This window comes from Lepidochelys olivacea, assembly GCF_965140295.1.
Source record: "Lepidochelys olivacea isolate rLepOli2 genome assembly, chromosome: 10".
Lineage (NCBI taxonomy): Eukaryota > Metazoa > Chordata > Testudines > Cheloniidae > Lepidochelys > Lepidochelys olivacea.
In genome coordinates this window covers 7,122,402-7,145,635 of record NC_140420.1, presented here as the reverse complement: position 1 = coordinate 7,145,635, position 23,234 = coordinate 7,122,402, and the positions used below count along the sequence as shown (strand labels likewise).

Sequence of the window (23,234 nt, the reverse complement as noted above, 5' to 3'; positions counted from 1 at the left end):
GAGGAGAGGGTTGCCGTTTAGGCCCATCGCTAGCTGCTGGGCCACATTCCTATCTGGTGTAACTCTTCCATTAATGACCCTGTGGATTCTGGGCTTCTACAGGTTACACCAGGGAGGAATTTGGCTTGCTAACGGCTGGTTGAGATTTCTTGTGTGTTCCTAATGACGACCACTTGACTCCTTGGTGTCTTTTTCCTTCAAAAAGAAGCTACTGTAAGAACACTAATCACAAGACAAAGCTACCTGGCCAGTTTTTGGACACATTGGCTGGGAAGCGGGGCCAGAGCAGACTGCTTTATAGCAATGCTTGAAAGGTTTTGGCACAGCCAGCTTTACGCAGTGCTGGGATTTTCGGATGAATGAGTAAAACTGCATTGGCTGTTCGCTTAGCATCTTCGCAGGGACGTATATTGGGTCTGGGCTGGTAAATTTCATTGCCTATAGAGATTAGAGCTACATTGAGGACTGGATCCTGAGATCCTGTATACCTGGGTAGCTCCAATTTCTGCCCGTGGAGGATCAGTTCCCGAATGACGGAACGCACTGAAAGGTGGAAAGGGAAAGCTGGCCCTGGACTAATTTTTGTGCCTTTAGAAAAGGAAATGTAGCAAGAGCTGAGCAGCGAACCAGCAACCTCAGTGTTCGATGCTAAAAAGCGGGGTGTGTCCAGGCACGGCCACACCTTGTGGGAACAGCTGTCCCACAAATAAAACCAAGCCCAAATGATCAGCATGTTCCTTGCTGTGGCTCTGCAGCGTGAGTAGGCCTGAAAAGTGCTGACTGCGGACTGTTGCAATGTTCTCCACCATCCCTATTTCACTGCACTGTCGCCGTGTGCCTCTGAGTCATTCCGCGCCAGGTGCTGTTCTCTTTGATGCTAATCGTTTTTTTATCAGGAGCTAAACAGCAAGCCTGGGAGGGACCTGCCTGCCTGGGCCACCCTGGCCCCACCTGTGCGTCATGCCATGGCACATGTGTTTGTTGCTGAAAGGGCCTTTTCCTGGAGCCTGAAATATGGCTTGGTGAAAAGAGCTTCACAAGGGGATGTGGGGGGCTGTTTCTGCTCTGCTCCCAGGTGGCCCTTAGCCCCTCTCGCAGGTTATGTCTGCACAGCAGCTGGAGAGGTAATGTCCCGCTTGGGTAAGCATACGGTCGAGCCACCCCTGGACGTACCTAGGATCCCAGAGGTAGCAGCATCAGGGCTGGCCTTATGGGTGGACCACATGGGCAACCACCCAGGTGCCGTGGTCTAGAGGCATGGACTGGGGAGGGCCTGGGGTGCGAGGTTGTAGAAGGGAGCTCTGGGCAAAGGTGGGGAGCCAGAGGGGCCTGTTGGCCAGGGGGAATGGTAGGGGGGGAGCCCCGAGAGGCAGTAGGGGTCTGGGGGGATGGATGGAGAGGCAGTGAGGGTCTGGGGGAGTAGGGAGCCCAGGGAGGCAGTGGGAGGGTGGGGAGGCCTGGGGGAGGCAGCGGGGGCCAGGGCAATGGGGGTCGGGGGAGCCTGGGGAGACAGCGGGGGCCGGGGCAGTGGGAAGGAGCCCAGGGAAGCAGCAGGGGGTGGGGGAGATGGGTGGGGGGCCTGGGGAGGCAGCGGGGGGCAGGAGGAGTGATAGGGGAGCCCGGGGAGGCAGCAGGGGCTAGGAGGGATGCATGGGGGGCCAGAGGAGGCAGCAGGGGTGCCAAAATACAAGCTCGCCCAGGGTGTCATGGTCCCTAAAGCCGGCCCCGAGCAGCACGCGGAGCACAGGCAGGCTCCAGGGCAGGAGAAGGAATCAAAGAAGAGGCTGATATGACAAGCCATCCTACCTGCCCGGCCTTGCTGGCGAGTGCTCCCTTTCCATCCAGGACAGCACGCGGGCTATTGCCCGTTCCCAGCACACACCTGATCACCTCGGTAGCATCGTCCCGTCTCAGGCCCGTGTCCTCCAAGCGCACGTTTGGCGGCGACTGCAGGCTCCCCAGGGGGCTGACGTAGGTGCCCCGGCTGATGTGGGGGTCGCTCATTTTCCTTTGCAAGTGCAGGTTCCCCCCGTTGGGGATGTGATCGGAGTTGGTTCTCCGGAGCGGCCCAAAGCGACCTCTCACCTCGAAGAGTTCGTCCGAGGTGGAGGAGGCATTGGAGGGGTGGTAGCTGTGGGTGGCCGAACTGCTGGAATAGCTCTCCTGATCGCTGAGTGTCAAATAGTCCTCTTCATCGTCCTCCCCTTCCAGGCCGTTTGCGGGACACATGGCTGCTGTGCCCTGGGCTTCCTGGAATACGGCCGCCTGCCTCTTCAGCTGGTGATGGCTGGCCGCGGCTGGAGCTTGTGCGGGGTTTTCATCCGGCCTGTAATCTGCGTTTGCTTGCTCGGCCCCGTGGTGCAGCTGCTCCTTGGCGTCCCCGAGCAGGGCAGCCGTGTCTTTGCAGAGCACACCGCTTTTGGAGATAAAGTCCGTGACGTCAACTGTCCGAGGCCTTGGCACAGGGGGCCTGACGTCCATCTTCTGTGTCTCTGCGGCTGTGGGCTGCTTCAGGTGCTGGCTCATGGCCAGGATAGCCAAAGCTCCTTTCTTGTCCTCCCCAGGACTCCTTGCTTTGGGGCTTTCTACTGGCTTGGGAGCTTCCTTGATTGGGGTCGGAGGGGTGGCTGGAGAAGGCTCTTGGCTTCTCTTGGCTTTCAACTCCTTGTTCTTTAGCATCTGCCTGTGCTGGACATTGGCGTGGGCGACGTCACAGACCTTGATGCGGTTCATCTGGGACAGCTTCACATTCTTTATAGTGGGGTCAATGATGTTGATGTACCCCAAGATTTCGCTTGGGTCTGGGTCTGGCTCCACCCAAGTGGGCAGGTAATCGAACATGTTGGCCTTCTCCATGTTGAGGAGGCCAGGGTGGATGGGTGGGGCTAGGTCAGCCATGTCGTTTTGCTGCTCGGCACTTTGGCCCTCGGGAAGGGCCTTGTTTTTGCTGTCCATCATGTTTCTGCCAGTGCCCACCTGCCTCTCGGACGACATCTTGCTGATCTGTTCTGCGCTCTTGGCCTTCACCAGGGCATATTTTGGGTTAATCAACTTCTTCACCACTGCATTGGCTGGGGTCACGGGCATGAGAGAGGGCAGAGTGAACGGCTCAGGTTCTGGCTCCTCGTCCATGGGAATGGACTTCAGGCTGACCCCCCGGGACATGAGATAAAGCTCCTGGAACTGCTTGTCAAACGCTTCCACCACCTGGCCGGAGAGGACTGAGATGACATTCCTGTCGGTCCTGGCTGCGGACCAGGTGAAGCTGGAATGGAAACCAATCAGAAACAGTCTGAGTGCATGGCAGCAAACCCGGCCTTGGTTCCCCTGCTCCCTGGCTTGCTATTGAGACTTGAATAACTCAACCCCGGGCCCAGTTCTGTGCTCTCTGGGGCTGGCTAGATCCTGCGGCCTTTTGGGCCGAGTTCATAAAGGGCTGCCTTCTACTGCTGCAAGGGCTTTATGTGCATCTCAGCCTAGTTGCTTCCTCAAACACATGTTCTAGTCCGGTCCAAGGGGCAGGAGCGGGGCCTTAGAAGCAAATCCTCACAAAACCACCACCTAATTTAGCAGGAGCAGCAGACTTATCTCAAGGCAAGTCTGGGGTTTGATGACCGGAGGTGAGAGATTGGGATTGCTGGGTATCGGGGGTGGGGGGCAGGTCAGGTTCACTGGGTGTCGAGGTTTGCAGGTCAGGATCGGGGTGCAGTAGCAGCTGTTACACCCACTGCATGCTGCCTGGTTCTACCCACTGCTCTGACTCTGCACTATCACGAGGATCAAAATCCCCTAAAAAATAAAACGCCGACCCGCACGGTTCCTCTGTGGCCCAGCTGAGGCTGACCCCGTCCGGCGTGGGAATAGCTGACAGAGCTGTCTCTGGATTACCTGTAGGAGCCGCACATAGCCCGGTCGCCATCCAGGAACATGAACTTCTGGGCTAAGGCACCTTTGAACTTCGTGGCCGAACGGGTGAAAAATTCCGTTCCCCCCGTGCAGCGAACGCGGAGATTCTGCAAAGCAAAAGCAAGGAAGCAGGTGGGAAAAGAGTCCCGTGGCCGGACAAAGATGCTTCTGGCCTGCCTCAGTGGACTCTTGTTTAGGGCTGAAAAATTGAGTCTCTCTCCCTGTTGATTTGCTCTTTTTTTAAATGGCCATTTCCATTTATTGCTCCCTCTGTTGGCCAGCTTGGGCTTGATTCTGCTCTGAGTGGCGCTGTTATAAATCTGGATTAACTCTGCAGAATTGGTCAGTGGTGCTCTGGTTTCACACCACCGTCACTGGCTCTGAATTTGGCCCCTTGCCTCAATAAAAAGGCAGAGCTCTTATCTTCAAAGCACCATTCAGACCTCTGCATAGACACTGACTAATCCCCACAATAGCTCTGAGAGGTGGCTCAAGCCTGGTTTACATGCAAAATGTCGATTGATTTAGCTACGTCACTCAGGGGTGTGAAAAGTTCACTCCTCTGAGCGCTGCCGTTAAGCCAGCCTGAACCCTGGTGTAGATGCAGCTAGGTCGATGGAAGAATTCTTCGGTCACCTGGATACTGCTGCACGGGGAGGTGGATTTACCTCCGTTGAGGGGAAACTACCCTTCCATCGATGAAGGAAGCGGCTATGGTATGGCGCTGCAGTGGTTTAAGTGAAGCGCTGTGGTAACACCCGTAGTGTAGACATGGCCTAAGTATTATCCTCCATGGCTGAAGGGAACTGAGACACAAGGAGGTTAACTGACTTGCTCCAGGCCCCACAGTGAGTCAGTGAGGCTCACCTGGGACTAGAGTTCAGGAGTTTGCTGCTTCCCCAGAATGCCTAACCTGGCTTTGTGTGGATTTTCTGCTTTCTGCTGTGATTATACCCTTTTCACGGTCACCCACTGGCTGGAGCCTGGGATGGGATCGGCCCTGGGTGAACCGCAAATGCTTGTCACCTGGAACGGACGTTCGGAGAGTGTTCCAAACTAGCTTGTACAGTTGTATTACTGACGGTGAAATAACTGGCCGCCAGTTAACTCAAGGTAAGAACGCTAGTGTGGACTGACCCGTAGGGACGTGGAGAATACCCCCATGTGCCTTCAGATCCCTGTATGGGAAGCACATTAGAAGCTAAGTGTTGTTGTTTACATTTCCACATCCAGGAAAACAAGCTAGAGGCTGACCTCATTCTGTCACCAGATTCAGTGCATCCCTGTTAACTTACTATCCTTTAACAGCGCATTAATCCAGCTCCTCCGTCTAGGCCAACCCTTTTCATAAGTTCACAAAGGACCATTAGAGGCTCTCGGGTCACACCCAGCAGAGCAAAACACCCAGGTCTCAAGGTATGTTTCATTCTCCCTCCTCCTCACTCTCATAGCAGCAACTGCTTTAAGTAAAATGTGTTAATCTCCAGTGGGAAGAAAACAAAAGTGAGCGCACACAAAGATAGATGACTGTTCAGAAAACACAACAGCCGCTTCCCCCAACCCCTGAATCACTGCAAACACTCAGCAGTTGCTTAAGAAACTGTCTGGCTTTCCCAAGCCTGTGCGGTATTCACCAAGTGCATTGAGCCTGCTTTGTAGACACTGAAATAACGACTTACATTTCTTTAGCAGCTTTTATCCTGCATGATCCGGCTCAAAGCACTTGCCAAATAGGGTCAGGTTCTCTGAGGTGTCCTGGCTGCTTTGCACCATTCTGGCAATTGACTTCCGTGGGTATTTCTACACTGCCAGCCTCCCAACCCAGGTAGATAGATTTGGGCTAGTGTGACTCTGTCCACCGGTGCCGGGAAGCTCAGTACCAGAAGCAGTCTAGACACCCCCAGTGAGAGCTAGGTGGGAGAATCCAACCTGGACTCTGTCTCCAGGGATCTGCTGTTCCAGTCCTGGCCCCGTCCACAGCTCTGCCAACGCACCAGGGTTCTCGCTGGCATCCCCCCTTGCGACTAGCCTGGATCTTTCCTGAGCTGAACATTAATCTTAATCTCAGGGCTGGGTGGCTGACATTTAAACACCACACAGCCCAGACGTATGGAAATCACTTCCCCATGCAACCCTGGCCAGGTAATGTGATGGGTAAGAGAACACCAGGCACCTGTTGGATGCCGGGGCTGTGTTGCCTACACATATATGAGCTTTCGTTTCTCTCTGTGCCGCAGTCCCTAGGACAAAAAGAAAAGGAGGACTTGTGGCACCTTAGAGACTAACCAATTTATTAGAGCATAAGCTTTCGTGAGCTACAGCTCACTTCCTCAGATGCATATCGTGGAAACTGCAGCAGGCTTTATATATACACAGAGAATATGAAACAATACCTATTCCCACCCCACTGTCCTGCTGGTAATAGCTTATCTAAAGTGATTTCCAGCACAAATCCAGGTTTTCTCACCCTCCACCCCCCCACACAAATTCACTCTCCTGATGGTGATAGCCCATCCAAAGTGACAACTCTTTACACAATGTGCATGACAATCAAGCTGGGCTATTTCCTGCACAAATCCAGGTTCTCACATCCCCCCACCCCCATACACACACAAACTCACTCTCCTGCTGGTAATAGCTCATCCAAACTGACCACTCTTCAAGTTAAAATCCAAGTTAAACCAGAACATCTGGGGGGGGTAGGAAAAAACAAGAGGAAACAGGCTACCTTGCATAATGACTTAGCCACTCCAAGTCTCTATTTAAGCCTAAATTAATAGTATCCAATTTGCAAATGAATTCCAATTCAGCAGTTTCTCGCTGGAGTCTGGATTTGAAGTTTTTTTGTTTTAAGATAGCGACCTTCATGTCTGTGATCGCGTGACCAGAGAGATTGAAGTGTTCTCCGACTGGTTTATGAATGTTATAATTCTTGACATCTGATTTGTGTCCATTTATTCTTTTACGTAGAGACTGTCCAGTTTGACCAATGTACATGGCAGAGGGGCATTGCTGGCACATGATGGCATATATCACATTGGTGGATGTGCAGGTGAACGAGCCTGCACATCCACCAATGTGATATATGCCATCATGTGCCAGCAATGCCCCTCTGCCATGTACATTGGTCAAACTGGACAGTCTCTACGTAAAAGAATAAATGGACACAAATCAGATGTTAAGAATTATAACATTCATAAACCAGTCGGAGAACACTTCAATCTCTCTGGTCACGCGATCACAGACATGAAGGTCGCTATCTTAAAACAAAAGAACTTCAAATCCAGACTCCAGCGAGAAACTGCTGAATTGGAATTCATTTGCAAATTGGATACTATTAATTTAGGCTTAAATAGAGACTTGGAGTGGCTAAGTCATTATGCAAGGTAGCCTGTTTCCTCTTGTTTTTTCCTACCCCCCCCCCCCCAGATGTTCTGGTTTAACTTGGATTTTAACTTGAAGAGTGGTCAGTTTGGATGAGCTATTACCAGCAGGAGAGTGAGTTTGTGTGTGTATGGGGGTGGGGGGATGTGAGAACCTGGATTTGTGCAGGAAATAGCCCAGCTTGATTGTCATGCACATCGTGTAAAGAGTTGTCACTTTGGATGGGCTATCACCAGCAGGAGAGTGAATTTGTGTGGGGGGGTGGAGGGTGAGAAAACCTGGATTTGTGCTGGAAATCACTTTAGATAAGCTATTACCAGCAGGACAGTGGGGTGGGAATAGGTATTGTTTCATATTCTCTGTGTATATATAAAGCCTGCTGCAGTTTCCACGATATGCATCTGAGGAAGTGAGCTGTAGCTCACGAAAGCTTATGCTCTAATAAATTGGTTAGTCTCTAAGGTGCCACAAGTCCTCCTTTTCTTTTTGCGAATACAGACTAACACGGCTGCTACTCTGAAACCAGTCCCTAGGACAGCCATTCTACTGCTAGCTGGAGAGGTGAGAGGCTCACGAGTGCTCTTGGGGGCCAGGGCTGGGTTAATACCCTGACGGTGAGCAAATTCTATGCCCTTTTTAGGGCAGGAAACCCTTCAGTCAGAGAGCCGCTTGATGGCTGGAGCCATGTGGCTGCATTCCTCAAGGTAGATATCTGCTGTACCAAGAGTGGTTTATGGCCCAGTGGTTAAAGTACAACCAGGAAAATCAGGAGTCAGGCCTGAAAGTGAAACCAGAAGATTCCCAGCCATCAGGAATTCGTGATAACAGCCACACGCCCATCTGGTGCACGAGGGCTTTTGATCATTGCTCTGCAGGTAGGTAGGATCAAAGGCGTGCCCTGCTGGCTTCAGTCACTGCTGGGAAACCCGCCCATCCGCCCTTTGCATTCACACAATGCCTGCCCTGGCTGATGGGCTTATGCATCCAGTGAGACTTGGTAACATTGGCTAGCACGGTCCAGATCTCTGGCCCTAGCACTGGAGAGAACTTTCTCACACAGCTTGCCAAAGTACACAGATCCCTGACCTGGAACATTCTTGGATGTTTTCCAGAACAGAGGCTGCCAAATAGTGCTTGATATTGTGGGAGCAGGTGAAATGCCAGCTGAAGGACTAGCTTGAGAGCACCAAACCCATGGTGATGCCCTGTACCCAGTTTCTTATTTCTGTATCGCAGACATTCGTGATGCTGTCCAGCCAGGAGAACCTGATCCCTGCCCCCCACAATGCACGGGCCTTGGACACAGGAACACTTTGATCTTCCCTGTTTTCTGCGTGTGGCGCACTATAGTTTAATCTCTGTGATATTTTGCTCTGCCTAGTTGTGATTCTTGATCCTACATGTTATTGGTCAATATAAAAACCCCACCAGCATGATAATTCTCTGTTAGCTCAAGTGGCAGGGGCTTGTGTTGGGAGGGTCTGCGTTCTAGCCCTGTTGGGCCTGGTGTGGCCGATGTATTTAGCACAGAGGCAGCCATGAGATCCTGTTGCCAGGGCCTGGTTACAATACGTGTCTCTCCTGTTAAGATAAGGGGACAGGAGGACAGGGACATTGAAGCCAAGTTGCTCCCTGCCTGAGTGTGAACACACCCTGTGCTGGCAGATTCCTTCCGTTGTTACTCTCTCTCCATGGGTGCCGTGTCGGGCTGGGTGTTTGACATCACCGTGGTTGGAGCCAGCAGCTGTTCTGCTGCCATCCGGCCCTGCCTGCCATTAATGGGAATGACCAAAACATTGTTGACAGCTCGCAGGAGACGCTGGGGGTGTGTGTGTGTATCCCCCCCCATCCCGCCTCCTTGCTGTTGCAGCGTGTGGAGGCCCTGGAATGGGAAAGCCTTGTTTGTTGTTTTCAACGGTCTCTTCTCTTCCCCTGGCTGCAGGGTTGCCTGAAGGCGATAGACCCAATCATCCCATAGGCTTGCCACAGAGCTACTGACCTGGCGGCCAGAGAGCCTGGCTGGGCAGAACCAGGCATGCGGGGCCGGAGACTCCACAGATCTTCCCCCTGCTGAATGGCTGGGCTGGGGGGCTGCAGAGGTAGCTCCGGGACCTTGGGGGAGGATTCCTAGCCCTTCCCTTCCTCGCTGTGTGTTTCACCTGTACCCAGATCAGCTCTTCGGCCTGCGTGCAGTGGGGACATGGGGCTGGATTACGCCTTCAGGGCCAATGCTCCTTGCTAACTTCTCCATCATGCCCCAGGCCTTTCCCACCTCCTCCAGCAGCCTCCGGGTCTTACACGTGCTACCGATACGGATAGCCTCCCCCACGCCTCAGAGACGCCTGTGCCCTGAAGAGACAGCCGGCCAATGGATCCTGGCCTTCCAAACATCCCCTTTCCCAGCAGCAGACAGAGCTGGGTGGGTGGGCTGCTGTGGTTTGGGCCTCACTGGGCACCATTATTAATTTGTATTTGTGCCCAGCCAAGCAGCAACGTCGGCCATTTCCCAGACAGGTCCACTCAAGGGCCTGCGGGCCAGCGAGAAGGCATGGATTGAAGCCCTATGTGGCAGCATGCTGGCCCAGGCATCAGCCAATCTGTCCTGCTCCTTCCCTCCACTTCAACCTCTTTGTATTTCACTCCAAGCCTGGCTCTGAGCTGGCTGCCAGCCACGCTTCGCTGGACGGCCTAGGCCTGGACATCAGCTTCGGCCTTGTCTACGGGAGAAACCGGCACTGATTTAACTCGACCGCTGCCGCCTGCTTTGTGGATGCTCTCAAACCGAAATGAGAGCGGGGGCTGGGGACACTGGTAGAATAACTCACTAGTTCTGAGCAGGTGATCTCTCAGCACTCTGCGAAGGAAGGCAGCATCGTTATCCCCATTTTACAGCTGGGGAAACTGAGGCACATTGCAGGGAGGTGACTTGCCCAGGGGAAGAGCTGGGACTAGTGCCAAGGATGCCTGATTCTAAGTGCAGCACCCTAGCCACTAGGCCCCACTACCTGGCTTAGCCAGCACTCCCCTTCATTTTATACAAACACTCCCTTCCCCCGGAGGTGCCCAGAGGGGCTAGCAGGGGCCTTGCTGGAGATCTGCACCCCATTTGTGCCTAGAAGGAAAGCTGGGCCTCAGGCGTGCTTGTGGGGATCACATGCCCAGCTGGCCTCTTTCTGCCCCCTCCTGAGCCAAGGCAGAGCTCTGAGAACGAACCAGGAGACGTTGCAACGACGCATGGCACCATCGGCTTTTCGGCCTTTGAAACGATAATTACAGGCAGCGCAAGCGCCGTTGCTTGTAAACTGGGTGAAAATACCAGCTGGAATGGTCTCCCCTGCCGCCGAGCTCCCTTTGTTTAGCCAGCTGTGGGCCCAGCTGTGGCGTCCCGAGTGAGAGGCAGCCCTCCATTTCAGGTTGTCATCCTGTGGGCGTGAGAGAAATGTGCTGGCCAGGGCACTCGCCAGTCTTAACGCTGTGTGCAGCTGCAATTCAGTGCCATTGCCTTGAGGATGCCAGTGCAGTGGGCCTGGTTCTCCCACACCTGGCACTGTGCATCGTCACCCAGCCAGGCTCGTGTCTGACATCCCTTTTCATGCATTCGCTGTGCACGGAGGTCACCTAGGACACCAGGGCAGAATCAAGTCCGATTTTTCTATCCTAGCTTCTGGTTGACTAATCCTGCTTGCCTATAGCAACCCACAGCATGGCACCATGCCCTCTGTGCCCCTCTTACCTTCAGGTGCCCGGCGTGCATCTGTGCTCGCTCGCACATCTGAAGGAAGTATTTCACGTTGGTCTCATCCACAATGATGTAGACGCCGACTTTCCGCTTGAAGCCTGCGTCCAGGAGGTCCTTGAAGATGTCGACGTCCGTGAACATGTCCATGACCACAGCCACGACCTGTGGAGGGAGGGGAAAGGGCAGGAGAGAGTGAGTTCAAATGATATACACAGGCTAGAGTGCCGTGAGTAGCTTCACTGACTGACCCCTGCTGTTCCGCCTCAAGTCAGGGACTGAAATTATTATTACTTATTACAGGATCCACGCCCCCCTCCAGTTGTATCCCAGGTCCCCATTGTGCTAGGCGCTGTACAAACACAGAACAAAAAGACAGTCCCTGCCTTCCCTGATCCCTGGGGCAAGACCAGCCCTGTGAAATGTTTACTAGTCCTCAGTGTGGTTATGCTGGTGCCATCCAAGTGTTTCTAGCCCTCTAAGGGAGTGAGATTTCCCTCTGATTTACCACGCTACTTTCCCCACCAAGGCAGTTCTCACATGATTTTATCTGCCTCTGGATTGACACCCGCTATGTAGAATTCTGCGTGGTACCAACAGGAAGCCAGCAACCCCCCTGTTCAAAGAAGATCCAACATCAGTCGCCAACTCTAGCGGACTGGGATGTAGCACGTGCTCAGTGCACGTTGGAGCTGAAGTTGGAAGCATAGCAAGACGGACATCAGGGTGATGTGAATTGAACTGCCAAGATCTTGTGATCTGACTAGGATGCAAACAAATGGGGCTCACCTGGTGAGGACCCCGTATTTCCCTGGCAGGGAGCTGCACTCGGAGCAGGTCCCAAGACTAGGACCAGTAGCACGAACTCCCATCAGAACCACACACACCCCCCCAGCTCAGGGCCCTGATCTTGCAGGTGCTTATGCACTGGTGGTACCTTTACCCATGGAAGCAGTCTCCTAGAAGTCAATGGAAATTACCCCTGAGGCCATGTCTTTATGAGAGCTGGACCTTACTCAGCTCTGCAAACTCACACTGTGCCTTGAAAATTCAGCCCCCCGCTGTGAATGGAGCCCTGGGGCTCTTGCTGGGTCCCCCCCACCAATACACAGAGGATATGGGTCAGTTACAGCTGCCAGCTATTGAGCCTTGACTCTTTAGCTCAAACTGTAGCAGCTCATGCTTTGAGCACCGGAAGGCCCTGGTATGTTGGCCAAGATGGCAGCCTTCACACACGCTTTGCAGAATGGAGACACCAAGATATATTATCCCCCTCTCCGAGAAGCTGGGCCTAGAACCTGGGTCCTTTAGCTCCAAAAACACAAGCGTCTACTGCTTGAGCTGAATGCACCCCCCCGTTTCCCCACCGCTGGTCAGAAGAGCCCCGTGGAGGAAGCACCCCTTGAAAATCCCCACGCTACAACTCCACTCTCCAGTCTACCTGAGGTAAGCGCCACCCGGAGCCCACGCCCCAACCCCCAGCCCCAGCCCTGAGCTCCCTCCCACACTCTGAGCCCCCTCCTATACCCCAAACCCCTCATCCCTGGCCCCACCCCAGAGCCTGGACCCCAGCCGGAGCCCTCACCCCCTCCTGCATGCCAACCCCCTGCCCCAGCCCAGTGAAAATGAGCGAGTGAGCGAGGGTGGAGGAGAGTGAGCGACAGAGGGAGGGGGGATGGAGTGAGCCAGGGCAGGGCCTCGGGGCGGGGTAGGGGGCAGGGCAGGGCGGGGCAAGGGGGTTCAGTTTTCTGCAATCAGAAAGTTGGCAACCCTAGCCTGCAAATGCCTTACCTCTTGCTGCTCCCAGAAACACCCAAGATTCCCATATCCGAAGGATGTCAGAGCTCAGAGTATTGCTCCCAAATGCTATCCTCCAAGAAACGAGGCCTCCGTGTGTTAATTACTCATGTCAGGCCAGGCCTCAGCTACAGTGTGCCTCTTTGTAGACGGCCAGTTTCACGGCTTCCCCTTTTGGTTTAGGTGTGTCTTTCGCTCTGCAGCGGGGAGGAGGGGAGCAGGGAAACCTGACCGTAAAGCCACAAACATTGCCCGGATGATTTAGGGCAGCATTTCCCCACAGGTGTGCTGCGGAATTTTTTGAAAAACTACATATGAGAACCAAAAACCCTTCCCTTGTAGTTTGATTTGTGTCAGAGCCGTACTCTAACATCGTTAATTTTATTGTCTAGACTATGAATTGCAAGGGCGGTACACAGCTTAAACCGCGGCAATAAGAGGGTGAGTTGATTTGGAGACAATATGGTGACGTGCCTCAAAATAATTAAAGGTATCAATGTGTGCCGACACAGAGAAAAGTTGGGAGCCACGGACTTTGGGCCAGAGGTAAGACCTGCAGTGACGTTTCCTTCCTTCTTAAAAACTGGCTCGGCTGCAGGCCGGCAGTGTTGCTTGAAAGTCGCTGGCAGTTTGTCGTACTTACAAGGGATCACGCCTAGCTGCTCTGTTTAATCAGGTGCTGTGACTGAGGAGAATTTGTGCAGTTTGGCTCACTGGGAAATATACACTGGGTAGAACCAACCGTTCCTTTGTTGGATGGAAATACGTGTGTGTCCCTTCCACCAGGCTGCCTAACTACAGCATGTCATGGCTGGCTGTGTCACGTCTTGCTGCCTGTCCTGTTTTGTTTATATGACCCACTGTGCTGGTTAGGATGCCGTTCCCTATGTGCAAACAAACACAGCTGTCAGAGTAGCAGCCGTGTTAGTCTGTATCCCCAAAAAGAACAGGAGGACTTGTGGCACCTTAGAGACTAACAATTTTATTTGAGCATAAGCTTTCGTGGGCTACAGCCCACTTCAAAAGATCCAGTGGGGGGGAGCTGACTCCCTGCTGGTTCAAAGCCACCTCCTGGTGCGGTTCCCCACCACGGGGACGTGTGCCATAATCCACCATAGCACGAGCTGTTATTTTGGGGGGGCCAGTAAGGAGCCATGGCAGGTTGCTGTGGCAGGGATGAGCGGCAGGGGGGCGATGCTGTTAGCCTGTATTGCGTGTGCGGCGTTACTGTGTCCATAGCCATGGGCCGTCATCTTTGGGGCTCCAGTCCTGCCATTAGACAGCTCCATGACTGAGCTTTGCCCTCCGCAGCAGCAACGTCACCCGGCTCTTTAAACGCCTCCTTTCGCAGGGTCGTTTTAAACCCCAAAGCAGCACTCGGTGGAGCTTCGCTTGAGCTGTCCAGAGGAGAGCCGCATACCTGCCGTGGCCCCTGCGGGCTGGCAAAGCCTGCAGCTGGGCTGGGGAGAATTCCCTCGGTGTAGGCGTCGCACAGGGCATCCCTGTGCCCATCTCCCCTCATGAGCCCTGGTGCAAGAGAGGTGTGTGTTGGAGGGGTGGGTGTTTGTAGCGCCAAGTCCTGCAGGATTGCCATCCCTCGGATCAGCCCCCAGCCTCAGCCGCGCTTGGGCATTTGCTTCATCCCCAGGAGGCTTGGCAGGGCACACAACGGGGGCTTACTGTCACATTTGCCCTCCTTCTGCCAGAGCTGCGAGTTGGCGTGGCACAGAATCTTACCCTGTGTCTGTCTGGGAATTCGCCCCCTCCAGCAGGGCCTGATCTCAGGGTTGAGCTCAGCAGAACAGCAGTCGGAGCTGCATGGGGTTAGTCAAGTGACATGCAGGGCGAGGGGAAAGCACAGCTTAAAGCCAGCAGGGGTCTGTTCAACAGCCCGGCAATGCGGAAATGCCACGCGGGGATAGGAACCCAGGATCAGACCCATGTCCAATAGTCCGGTACCCAGTCTCTGAGAGGGCCAGCCCCAGGAGGTGTGCAGAACCCGGCAGTAGGCGCTCTGGGGAAAGTTTCCTCTCACCCTCTAGATATACTAGCTGATGCGTTGTCCCTTGTCTGCTGAATACCCCATCATTTATTTTGAGGCTCGGAGATTTTGGAGCCTGAGTTTCCCATGAGGCTTTGCACGCTGCATGGAGAGAGGCCATTCTTTCCCAGAGCTCTTGTACGTGGCACATATGTCAATCACATGTCAAACAGCTGATGCTCCACCTCCATTGTGCTGAAGTGCAAGCTAAAACCGGGACTCCATTCACTGCCTTGCCCGGCACGCTTGGGAATTCTCCTGCAGTTGCTGTGGGTCAGGAGACAGCACAGAGGTGCTGAGGTGTGAATCGGCTGGCTCCTGGTCTGGTTCATCACTTGCAACGCTTTACTTCTCTGTCTCCTCAGTTATTCCTAGGAGGCTCTGGGTTAGTAACTGCTTGTAGGAGGAGAATGGAGTTGCCGCGTGTACCGTGGTTCCCCCACTCCGATGAAGTGTGAGGCTCTGATGGGAGATTATCATTTGAGCTGGACAGTGAAAGTTAGCTGTGATGGGAGTACGTTGTCTGTGCACCAAACCCAGACACACATGTTGATACTAGGAGAATCCCTGGAATGTTTTCCTCGTACAGGTGCAGTAGAATCAGAATTATGCTTGACACGTATATTGCACCTTTCATCCAAGGCCTTCAAAGCAGCATAATTAATTTAGCATCACAGCACCTCTGGCAGGCGGGGAAGATTGATTATCATCAATGTATAGATTAGGAAACTGAGACACGGAGAGCTTAAGTGACTGGAGTGTACAGCATGACCTGATTTCCACATCCTGGTTATGTTATTTAGACTGCACTCCCAGGTGGAGTTTGTTCTGTTTTATGAATGGGATGCGATGCTGGGGTTGCCTGTGATGGCAAGGGACTGGTCCTTTCCTATCCTCTGGTCCTATGTCGGCTTGCACCTCCTGCCCCTGCCAAGTCATCTGGATTCACTGGAGGGTTGCTGGGTGTAGAAGCGTTTTAAGCGTAACTCAAGGAGACATTGGAGGGAGAGCTTTTCAAAGGAGCTTAGCATTGGCCTATATCTGCTGCTCCCACTTTGTCCCATGGGAGCTTTGCCGCTGCCCGCAGTGGGAGCAGAAAGAGGCCTATCCTGAGCAGGTTTGAAAAAGCCACCCTGGAAATCTGCCTCCCGCCCATTGTTCCACAGAACCCCGAATCTCCAGGCCCTGGGCGTGTGTGCTCACGGCTGTTCGCATTGCAGCAGCTCGGGGTGGTGGGGGCACTGTGGCTTTGCTGGGGGAGCTTCCCGTGGCTGCGGTATGGTGATAAAGGGGCATGACCGAGAGGACATTGCAAAGGCAGACAGAGCCAACCTGGCACCCGAAACAGTGACTCGGGCCTGCTGATTTGTTTGTTTGCTTGCTGCTTACTCAAAGGCTCAGAGCTCGGCTGCAGCTCCCTGGCTGTACTTTGCCTCCGGAGCAGGGACATCACACGGCTCTTTAGACACCTGCTTTCACATTCCTGCGGGGGAACTTTCCCTTCAGGAGCAAGGAGAGTTGGAACAGAGCTCCCAGGAGGAAAGGAATCTGGGTGGTTCACTCACTTCGAGGAGACGTTAGGGTGCACGCCCACCCCTCATTGCCCCATTGGCTACCAGGAGTTGCTGCGAGAAGGGAAATGTTATGCTGGGTCTTTTATTGCAGGCATCAAAAAGAATCATTTACAAATGTGTTCTCCCTTCTCATTTACCTGGCCCTTAGCAAGGTTCAAAGCCCTTTATGAGCAACAGTGGATGAATCCGCCCACGTCCCATGTGCTGGGCATGGCAGTATGATCACTCCCATTTTACAGGTGGGGAAACCGAGGCAGAAGGGTTGACTGCCTGATTTGCAAGGATACGAAGTCCTCCTAGCTCCCGTTGACTTCAGTGGGGTACGTGGACTTATGAATATCAGGCTGTGAATGGCTCGCTGAAGGCTGGAAGGTGCCTCAATGTCATAGCCACAATTAGAACGGAAAAAGAAAAGGAGTACTTGTGGCACCTTAGAGACTAACCAATTTATTTGAGCATGAGCTTTCGTGAGCTACAGCTCACTTCATCGGATGCATACCGTGGAAACTGCAGCAGACTTTATATATACACAGAGAATATGAAACAATACCCCCTCCCACCCCACTGTCCTGCTGGTAATAGTTTATCTAAAGTGATCATCAGGTGGGCCATTTCCAGCATAAATCCAGGTTTTCTCACCCTCCACCCCCCCACACAAATTCACTCTCCTGCTGGTGATAGCCCATCCAAAGTGACAACTCTTTACACAATGTGCATGATAATCAAGTTGGGCTATTTCCTGCACAAATCCAGGTTTTCAAGAGGCCCTGGTTTTCCTTTCACTGATAGCGGTGTGAATCAGGAGCGGCTCCATTCCAGTTAATCAAAATGCATGCTGTAAATGAGGCCAGAGTCGGGCCCTGGAAAATTCCCAGTCCTGCTTTACTCCAGCACGATCTGGAGCCAGAACCTCCTGTGTCTTGAGCCCAGCTCTGACACCAATTTCCCCTTATGCCTTTGGACAAGTCTCTTTAGGCACCTAACCCCTGGGAGTGAGATGCCTAAATACCTCTGAGGATATGGGCCTTAGCCTCTCTGTTTCACTCCCTCCACGTGGAACCTGAGACCCTGGAAAATGGGGATGCTAATACTTAGCCCCTGAGGGTTAGCTGCAAAGGGCTTTGAAATGAAAAGAACGAAGTGAGTGCCAAGGAATAATCACCTACAGAATCTGTAACGTGGGAAACACCTTTACAAATAAAATCAACGAGAAACAAACCCACAAACCCTACATGATGCAGGTCCCTTCTAGTGACTGCTGGCCACGGGCAGTGGAGTTGGGATGGGTGCCTCCAGGCAGCATGTGTCCTAGGGTCTTGATGTTGCAAGGTAGATGGTATTCCCAGCCCCGAAGGAAGCTCTGTCCTATCTCCTCTTTGCATCGGCTGCTTGTTTCTGAAGGCAAAGCTCCCTGCCAGGAATCCGAAAGGAAGCATTTCTCTCTCTGCAGAGCAAAGTTGAGAGCCAGCGCTGCAGCAAAGCAACTGTGGGCCTCCCAGTGAAAAAACCCAAACCCCTCAGCACGTTCTGGCGAGTTTGCCTTGTCCAGGTTTGCTCACTGCCCTGCCACAAATAGCAGGGAACCATCCGGCCAGTGAAATCGATTGGCTTGTGGGATAGCCTCCCATGGGAATCCCAAGTGATCTAGAACACTAGGCTGAGCAAAGCCCTAGACAATGGGCTGTAGGGAACAACTGGGGTCCTGCTGCTAGGGCAGCGAACCAGGTCTCGGGAGACCTGGCTCCATAGAGTTCAAGGCCAGGAGGGACCAGGAGATCATCTGGGCTGACCTCCTTTCTCTCAGAGATCATGAAATGTCGCCTTGGGTACCCCTGTATTGCACCCAGTAACGTGTGTTTGGTTGACGCACATCATCCAGAAAGGACACCCAGTCTTGACTGGACAAGTTCTATTTCTGCCGTGGACAGAATGGGTGGTTGAATCGTGGGCAAGTCATGGCCCCTCCCTGTGCCTCAGTTTCCCCTTGTGTGCTCTTGTCCGTTTAGCTTGTAAGCTCTTCAGGCAGGGATTGTCTCTTGCTGTGTGTTTGCACAACATAGCCGAGCGCAAGGCGGGGCTCATGCTCAGTTTGGATCTCTAGACGCTGCTGCAAGACAGATTGCATATGAGGACCATGATTGCAATTGGGTGTCAGCAGGGGGTGGGCGAGGTGGCCTAATAACAAATCATTTCCATCCCCCATTCCTGTGAGAGTTCAAAAGCACAAGGTCAAACCCTGCTCACAGGTCCACCCGCAGGAACCTCCTGAAATCAGTATGAGAAGGGCAAAAATTCAGCTGCAGGATTTAATCCGCAAAGAATGAAGTCCTGTGTGCTAGAGGAAGCAGGAGGCCGGCACTCTATGCTGATTACAGCCCTTTCCGAGGCGTGGGGCACAGCACTGGCTGCTTCCCCGGCTCTGGAGAAAAAAGACTTCATCTGAAATCCTTCCCCTTGTAACTCAGATAATCAGTTACTCCCCTGCAAAGGGACCGGTCACTGCTGCCTTTCTGACTTTGGAGCATTTGACAGTATAAAAGCATTATGCTGGATCCAAGGCAGTGGGGAATCGGACCCTTTGCACACGGCGACTTTCCCCTCTCTTCGCCGGTGTGTCGTCAAGACAATTCCCCCCACTGAAATGCTTTCAGCTAGGTAAAAAAAACCCAAGTGGAGGAGAGCCCTAGATCCAAGCCCAGACACTCTCCACTCCATAGCAGATTCCAATTGGCTCCGTTGTCTTCCCTCAATCCCAACTCGTTGGCAAGGTATTTAGAACATGCAGCCGTGCAGCATTTTTGGATGGATCAGGTATTGAGAAACAATGGGGTGTTTTATCTAGGTCTCCAGCTCACAGTCCGTCTAAGGGACGTTGCTGTGCCACGTACAAAACCCGTTCCCATCCAGGAAGCACAAGGGAGGTCAGAATCATTTCAGGGTGCTTTGATCAAAACATGTGAACTGTGGGATCATTTTTTATAGGGGAAATTGGAATTCCTATTAACCTACTTTCTGCATCATCAAAGACCAACGTTTGGGCCTACTGCCTGTTTGTTTAATGAGCATATATTATCAGCGCAGAGTAAGCAGACAATTAGAGAAATAATGTGTTGGGAAAGCTATAAGTGGGATGACTAATATTAATTGTCTCTGTCCCTTCTCTGGTACCTTTCATCGGTGTCTCATGAAACATTCTGCAAACAGTAATTAATTGAACCTCACAACTTCCTTGGCAGGTAGATAAGGTTGATTATACTAGACATGAACCAGACCTAGAATCTCTAATGCAAACTCTGAGGGCAGATTCAGAAAACACTTCCTACAGTTTTGTTCCAGGCCAGTATTTTTGATACATTCTGATTTCAGCTCCGCTGGAGCCAAAGTCTTGTGAAAACAACTGATCGCTTGAGAATTCCCCTATTTGAGATGGGAGTACTCTTGAGCCGGTGAGGTTTTCAGCTGGTTGGGGTCAGAATTTCATGAGAATAGTCCATGAGATTTCAATGCCATGTCAAAACTCAGGTCTGCTTTAATCCTGGTGTGTTCTTGAACCTGAATCCTGCCCTAAAACTAATCTGAATAGTGCCTCTTTGTCTCGTGTCTATAGTTCCCCATTGTACAGATAGGGAGCACTGAGGCACAGCAAAGTCATTCACCAAGTCACTGGAAGAGCTGGGAATAGAATCAGGGGTTCTGCATTCCTTCCTTTGCTTTAATCACTAGGGAATACTCCCACCCAGAGACAGGAATAGAGCTCAGGACTCCTGCCTCCACATCCATAACCACTTTTTCTCCTGGTTACCATTCCAACTATGTCCCAAAACTACATTTAGTCCCTAAACTCAGCAAAATGTTTAGCCATGTAGGCCCCGATCCTGCAGATACCTACATGAGGGCTTAACTTTGTGTTTGTAGGATTTAGTTCTGACTCCCATCCTGTCCCATAACCACTAGGCCAGCGGTTCTCAACCAGGGGTACGCGTACCCCTGGGGGTACACAGAGGTCTTCCAGGGGGTACACCAACTCCTCTAGATATTTGCCTAGTTTTACAACAGGCTACACAAAAAGCACTAGCGAAGATAGTACAAACTACAATTTCATACAGACAATGACTTGTTTGTACTGCCCTATATACTATACACTGAAATGTAAGTACAATATTTATATTCTCATTGATTCATTTTATAATTATGTGGTAAAAATGGGAAAGTCAGCAATTTTTTAGTAATAGTGCGCTGGGACACGTTTGTATTTTTATGTCTGAGTTTATAAGCAAGTAGTTTTTAAGTGAGGTGAAACTTTGGGGGTACGCAAGACAAATCAGACTCCTGAAAGGGTACAGTAGTCTGGAAAGGTTGAGAGCCCCTGCACTAGATAACGCTGCCCTGCCTGAACTTAGCACCCGGTGGGCATACATCCCCTTCGTCAGACTGAATCAGCGCAGACAGATGCACGTAGCTCTGAACAAGCTCTGAGAAGCTGTAGTCTAAATAACTGGAGTTTATCTTGAGAAAGCGAGCTGCTTCCCCCTCCGCCAAAGGAGAATTTGCTAAGTAATGAACACCCAGTGGAAGGGGTGTATGCCCTCCTGGCTTCCCATGGAGCATGCAAACTAAGCTGATGGCTGTGCTGGCATGGGTGCCCGAACTTTGCTCTTATGTAGACATCTAGCAGCCCCAGCGTTTTGCTTTGGTGTTGGGATTTTTCTTTCTTTTTCTTTTTAGTTTGGAATGGGCCAAATGTGCTCAGCCTCCAAATTGCGGCTGGCATCAGGGCTCAGTGCTGAGTCTGCATGAAGGATCGCTATCCTAAGCCAGGGAAAGAAAGGCCGCTGTGCTTCCCAGCTGCTTCAGAGCCAGACGCAGGGCAATGCCCACCCAGAACATGAAGCAACAAGCTGTCGGCAGGAGACAGTCACGTTGGCTGTAATAGGAAATTCCAGATGATGCAGGTAAAATGCCTTGTAGCACTTTTTCCATTTCATCATGGGATGACCCAGATGATCTAAGCGCAGTAAGAAGAAAACCTCTGAAGCTAGAAAGCGGCAACCGTGGGTATGGCAGAGAGAAGGTCTGACCTGGCTAACTTTGCAGGGATAGCAACTGCAAGCCTGCTCCATAGCTGATGGGGCTGCTACACCCCTTTACACCAGGTCAGGATCTGGCTCATACTCTCTTGAGTGGCATAAACAATGGAATGACCAGAGAAATCCAGCTACTCGTAAACTCCTAATAATCCCCATTCCTTTTAGAGCACCTTCTGCTCTAGGATCTCAAAGCACATCATGGAGGGCAACGAACAGAGTCTCACGATGCCCCCTGCCTGGGAGACTATCCTCATCAGCTGGGGAAACAGGCACAATGGGGCAGTGACTTGCCCACGGTCACACCGGGAATCTGTGGCACTGCTGGGAGCAGAACCCAAATCTCCTGAGCCCTTCTTGAGCAACTGGATCATACTTCTTGTCTCTCCCACTCCCCACCCCTTTGCACAAACCCTGCTCCCCAGCTAAATCAATCTGAAAGGCGCTGAATTGGTATGCTGTTGCAAAAGGATCCCCCTCCCCGCCATGCATGCATCTCTGGTCTGTCTGGAGCAGGGATTCCTGCTGCTGCGAGGCTCCAATGCAGCCTCTTTATTTCCCCCCTCTGGGAGCTCAGCGTGCGGACGGGGCAGCGGTGGACACGGCCAGGCCCCCACGGGTGCTTGCTCCATTCCGACGCGCGCACACAGGGATGGCGACAGGGAGGCGGCTGGACAGGCGCGAGAGCTCGTGATGTCCATGAAACGCGGTGGCAGCGTCCCAACCAGCCAGGCCGCCTCCAGCAGCCGGACGAAGGGGTCTGGGCCAGGGGAGGGCCAGGGGCCCAGCCGCAGGCAAGGAGTGGGAATGCAGAGCCCATCTGCCTGGTGGGATGAGTCAGAGGGAAGCGACCAGAATGCAGAGCCAGCAGGGAGCGTCTGAACCAGGGTCAGGGACGATAGGCCAGGCCGTTCTCCCTGACGGTGAGGGGATGCTTTGCCTGGGTCCGTTCGCCCCGTATTCCATCTCCTCCCGCCACGTCTGCCACACAGCGATCGAACAGATGCAGAGCAGACCCGGCTGGGCTCCGCCTGCGTCACGGAGTCAGGGTGCAGGTGGGCGACCGTAGTCCATGGCCCGTTGCGGGGAGTGCTGGCTCGAAGCCCTCCCTGGCTTCGTATTCGGTGCCTCCTCAGGGGACCGCACCCCGTGGCTGAGGTGTCGACCGTCCGCCTGGCCCTAGCACCCTGCAGAAAGCTGGACCATGCTCCGCAAGCTGGGGTGTGGCTGTTCATTAGGCAGCCATGGGGATCCGCATTTCCGCACTCCCCAGCGGCAGCTCCCGGGACGTCGGCTGCAGTAGAAGTCGGAGGGACTTGGTCGAGCCCTGCGTCGTGTGAACAGAAGGCTGCTTTGGCTCCAAACACCTCTGGGGGCATGTAGGGACAGGCCAGAAAGCGTTATGCCAGGGGCACAAGACAAAAACGACTCTCTTGGATCATCCCCCTGGAGCCCCAGTTTGTGCCTTCAGAGCCGAGCGTACAAGGGGGGGGATGAGAAACATTCTCCCCTCATTTTTGGGTTCCTTCAGCCAGCCCTTCCTTCCTTGGGAGACTCCAGCTCGGCTGCAACGACAGCCAAGCGGGCTGAGAGGGGAATTAAGCGCCTTCCTCCCCCCATCCCAAGCCAGGCTGAGGCCCACTCAAACGCAAAGCCGCTCTGCTACCGGAAGCACGTCCTGAGTGAGAGGTTTTCAGTCTGGTTTAAAGATG

The 23,234-nt window shown here is 52.9% G+C and overlaps 2 protein-coding genes across 3 annotated transcripts in view; one reads left to right on the top strand and one right to left on the bottom strand.

Moving 5' to 3' along the window:
• Nucleotides 1-23,234, top strand: part of SLC5A10 (solute carrier family 5 member 10) — an 81,429-nt gene that overhangs the window by 32,162 nt on the left and 26,033 nt on the right. The window lies entirely within an intron of this gene.
• Nucleotides 1-23,234, bottom strand: part of FAM83G (family with sequence similarity 83 member G) — a 31,608-nt gene that overhangs the window by 4,189 nt on the left and 4,185 nt on the right. The window contains exons 2-4 of the mRNA XM_084641630.1: nt 11,024-11,191; nt 3,889-4,013; nt 1,807-3,265 (exon numbers count right to left, since the gene is read on the bottom strand). Of these exons, the coding sequence (XP_084497756.1) occupies nt 1,807-3,265; nt 3,889-4,013; nt 11,024-11,191 (1,752 nt within the window). The remainder of the gene's footprint in view (nt 1-1,806; nt 3,266-3,888; nt 4,014-11,023; nt 11,192-23,234) is intronic.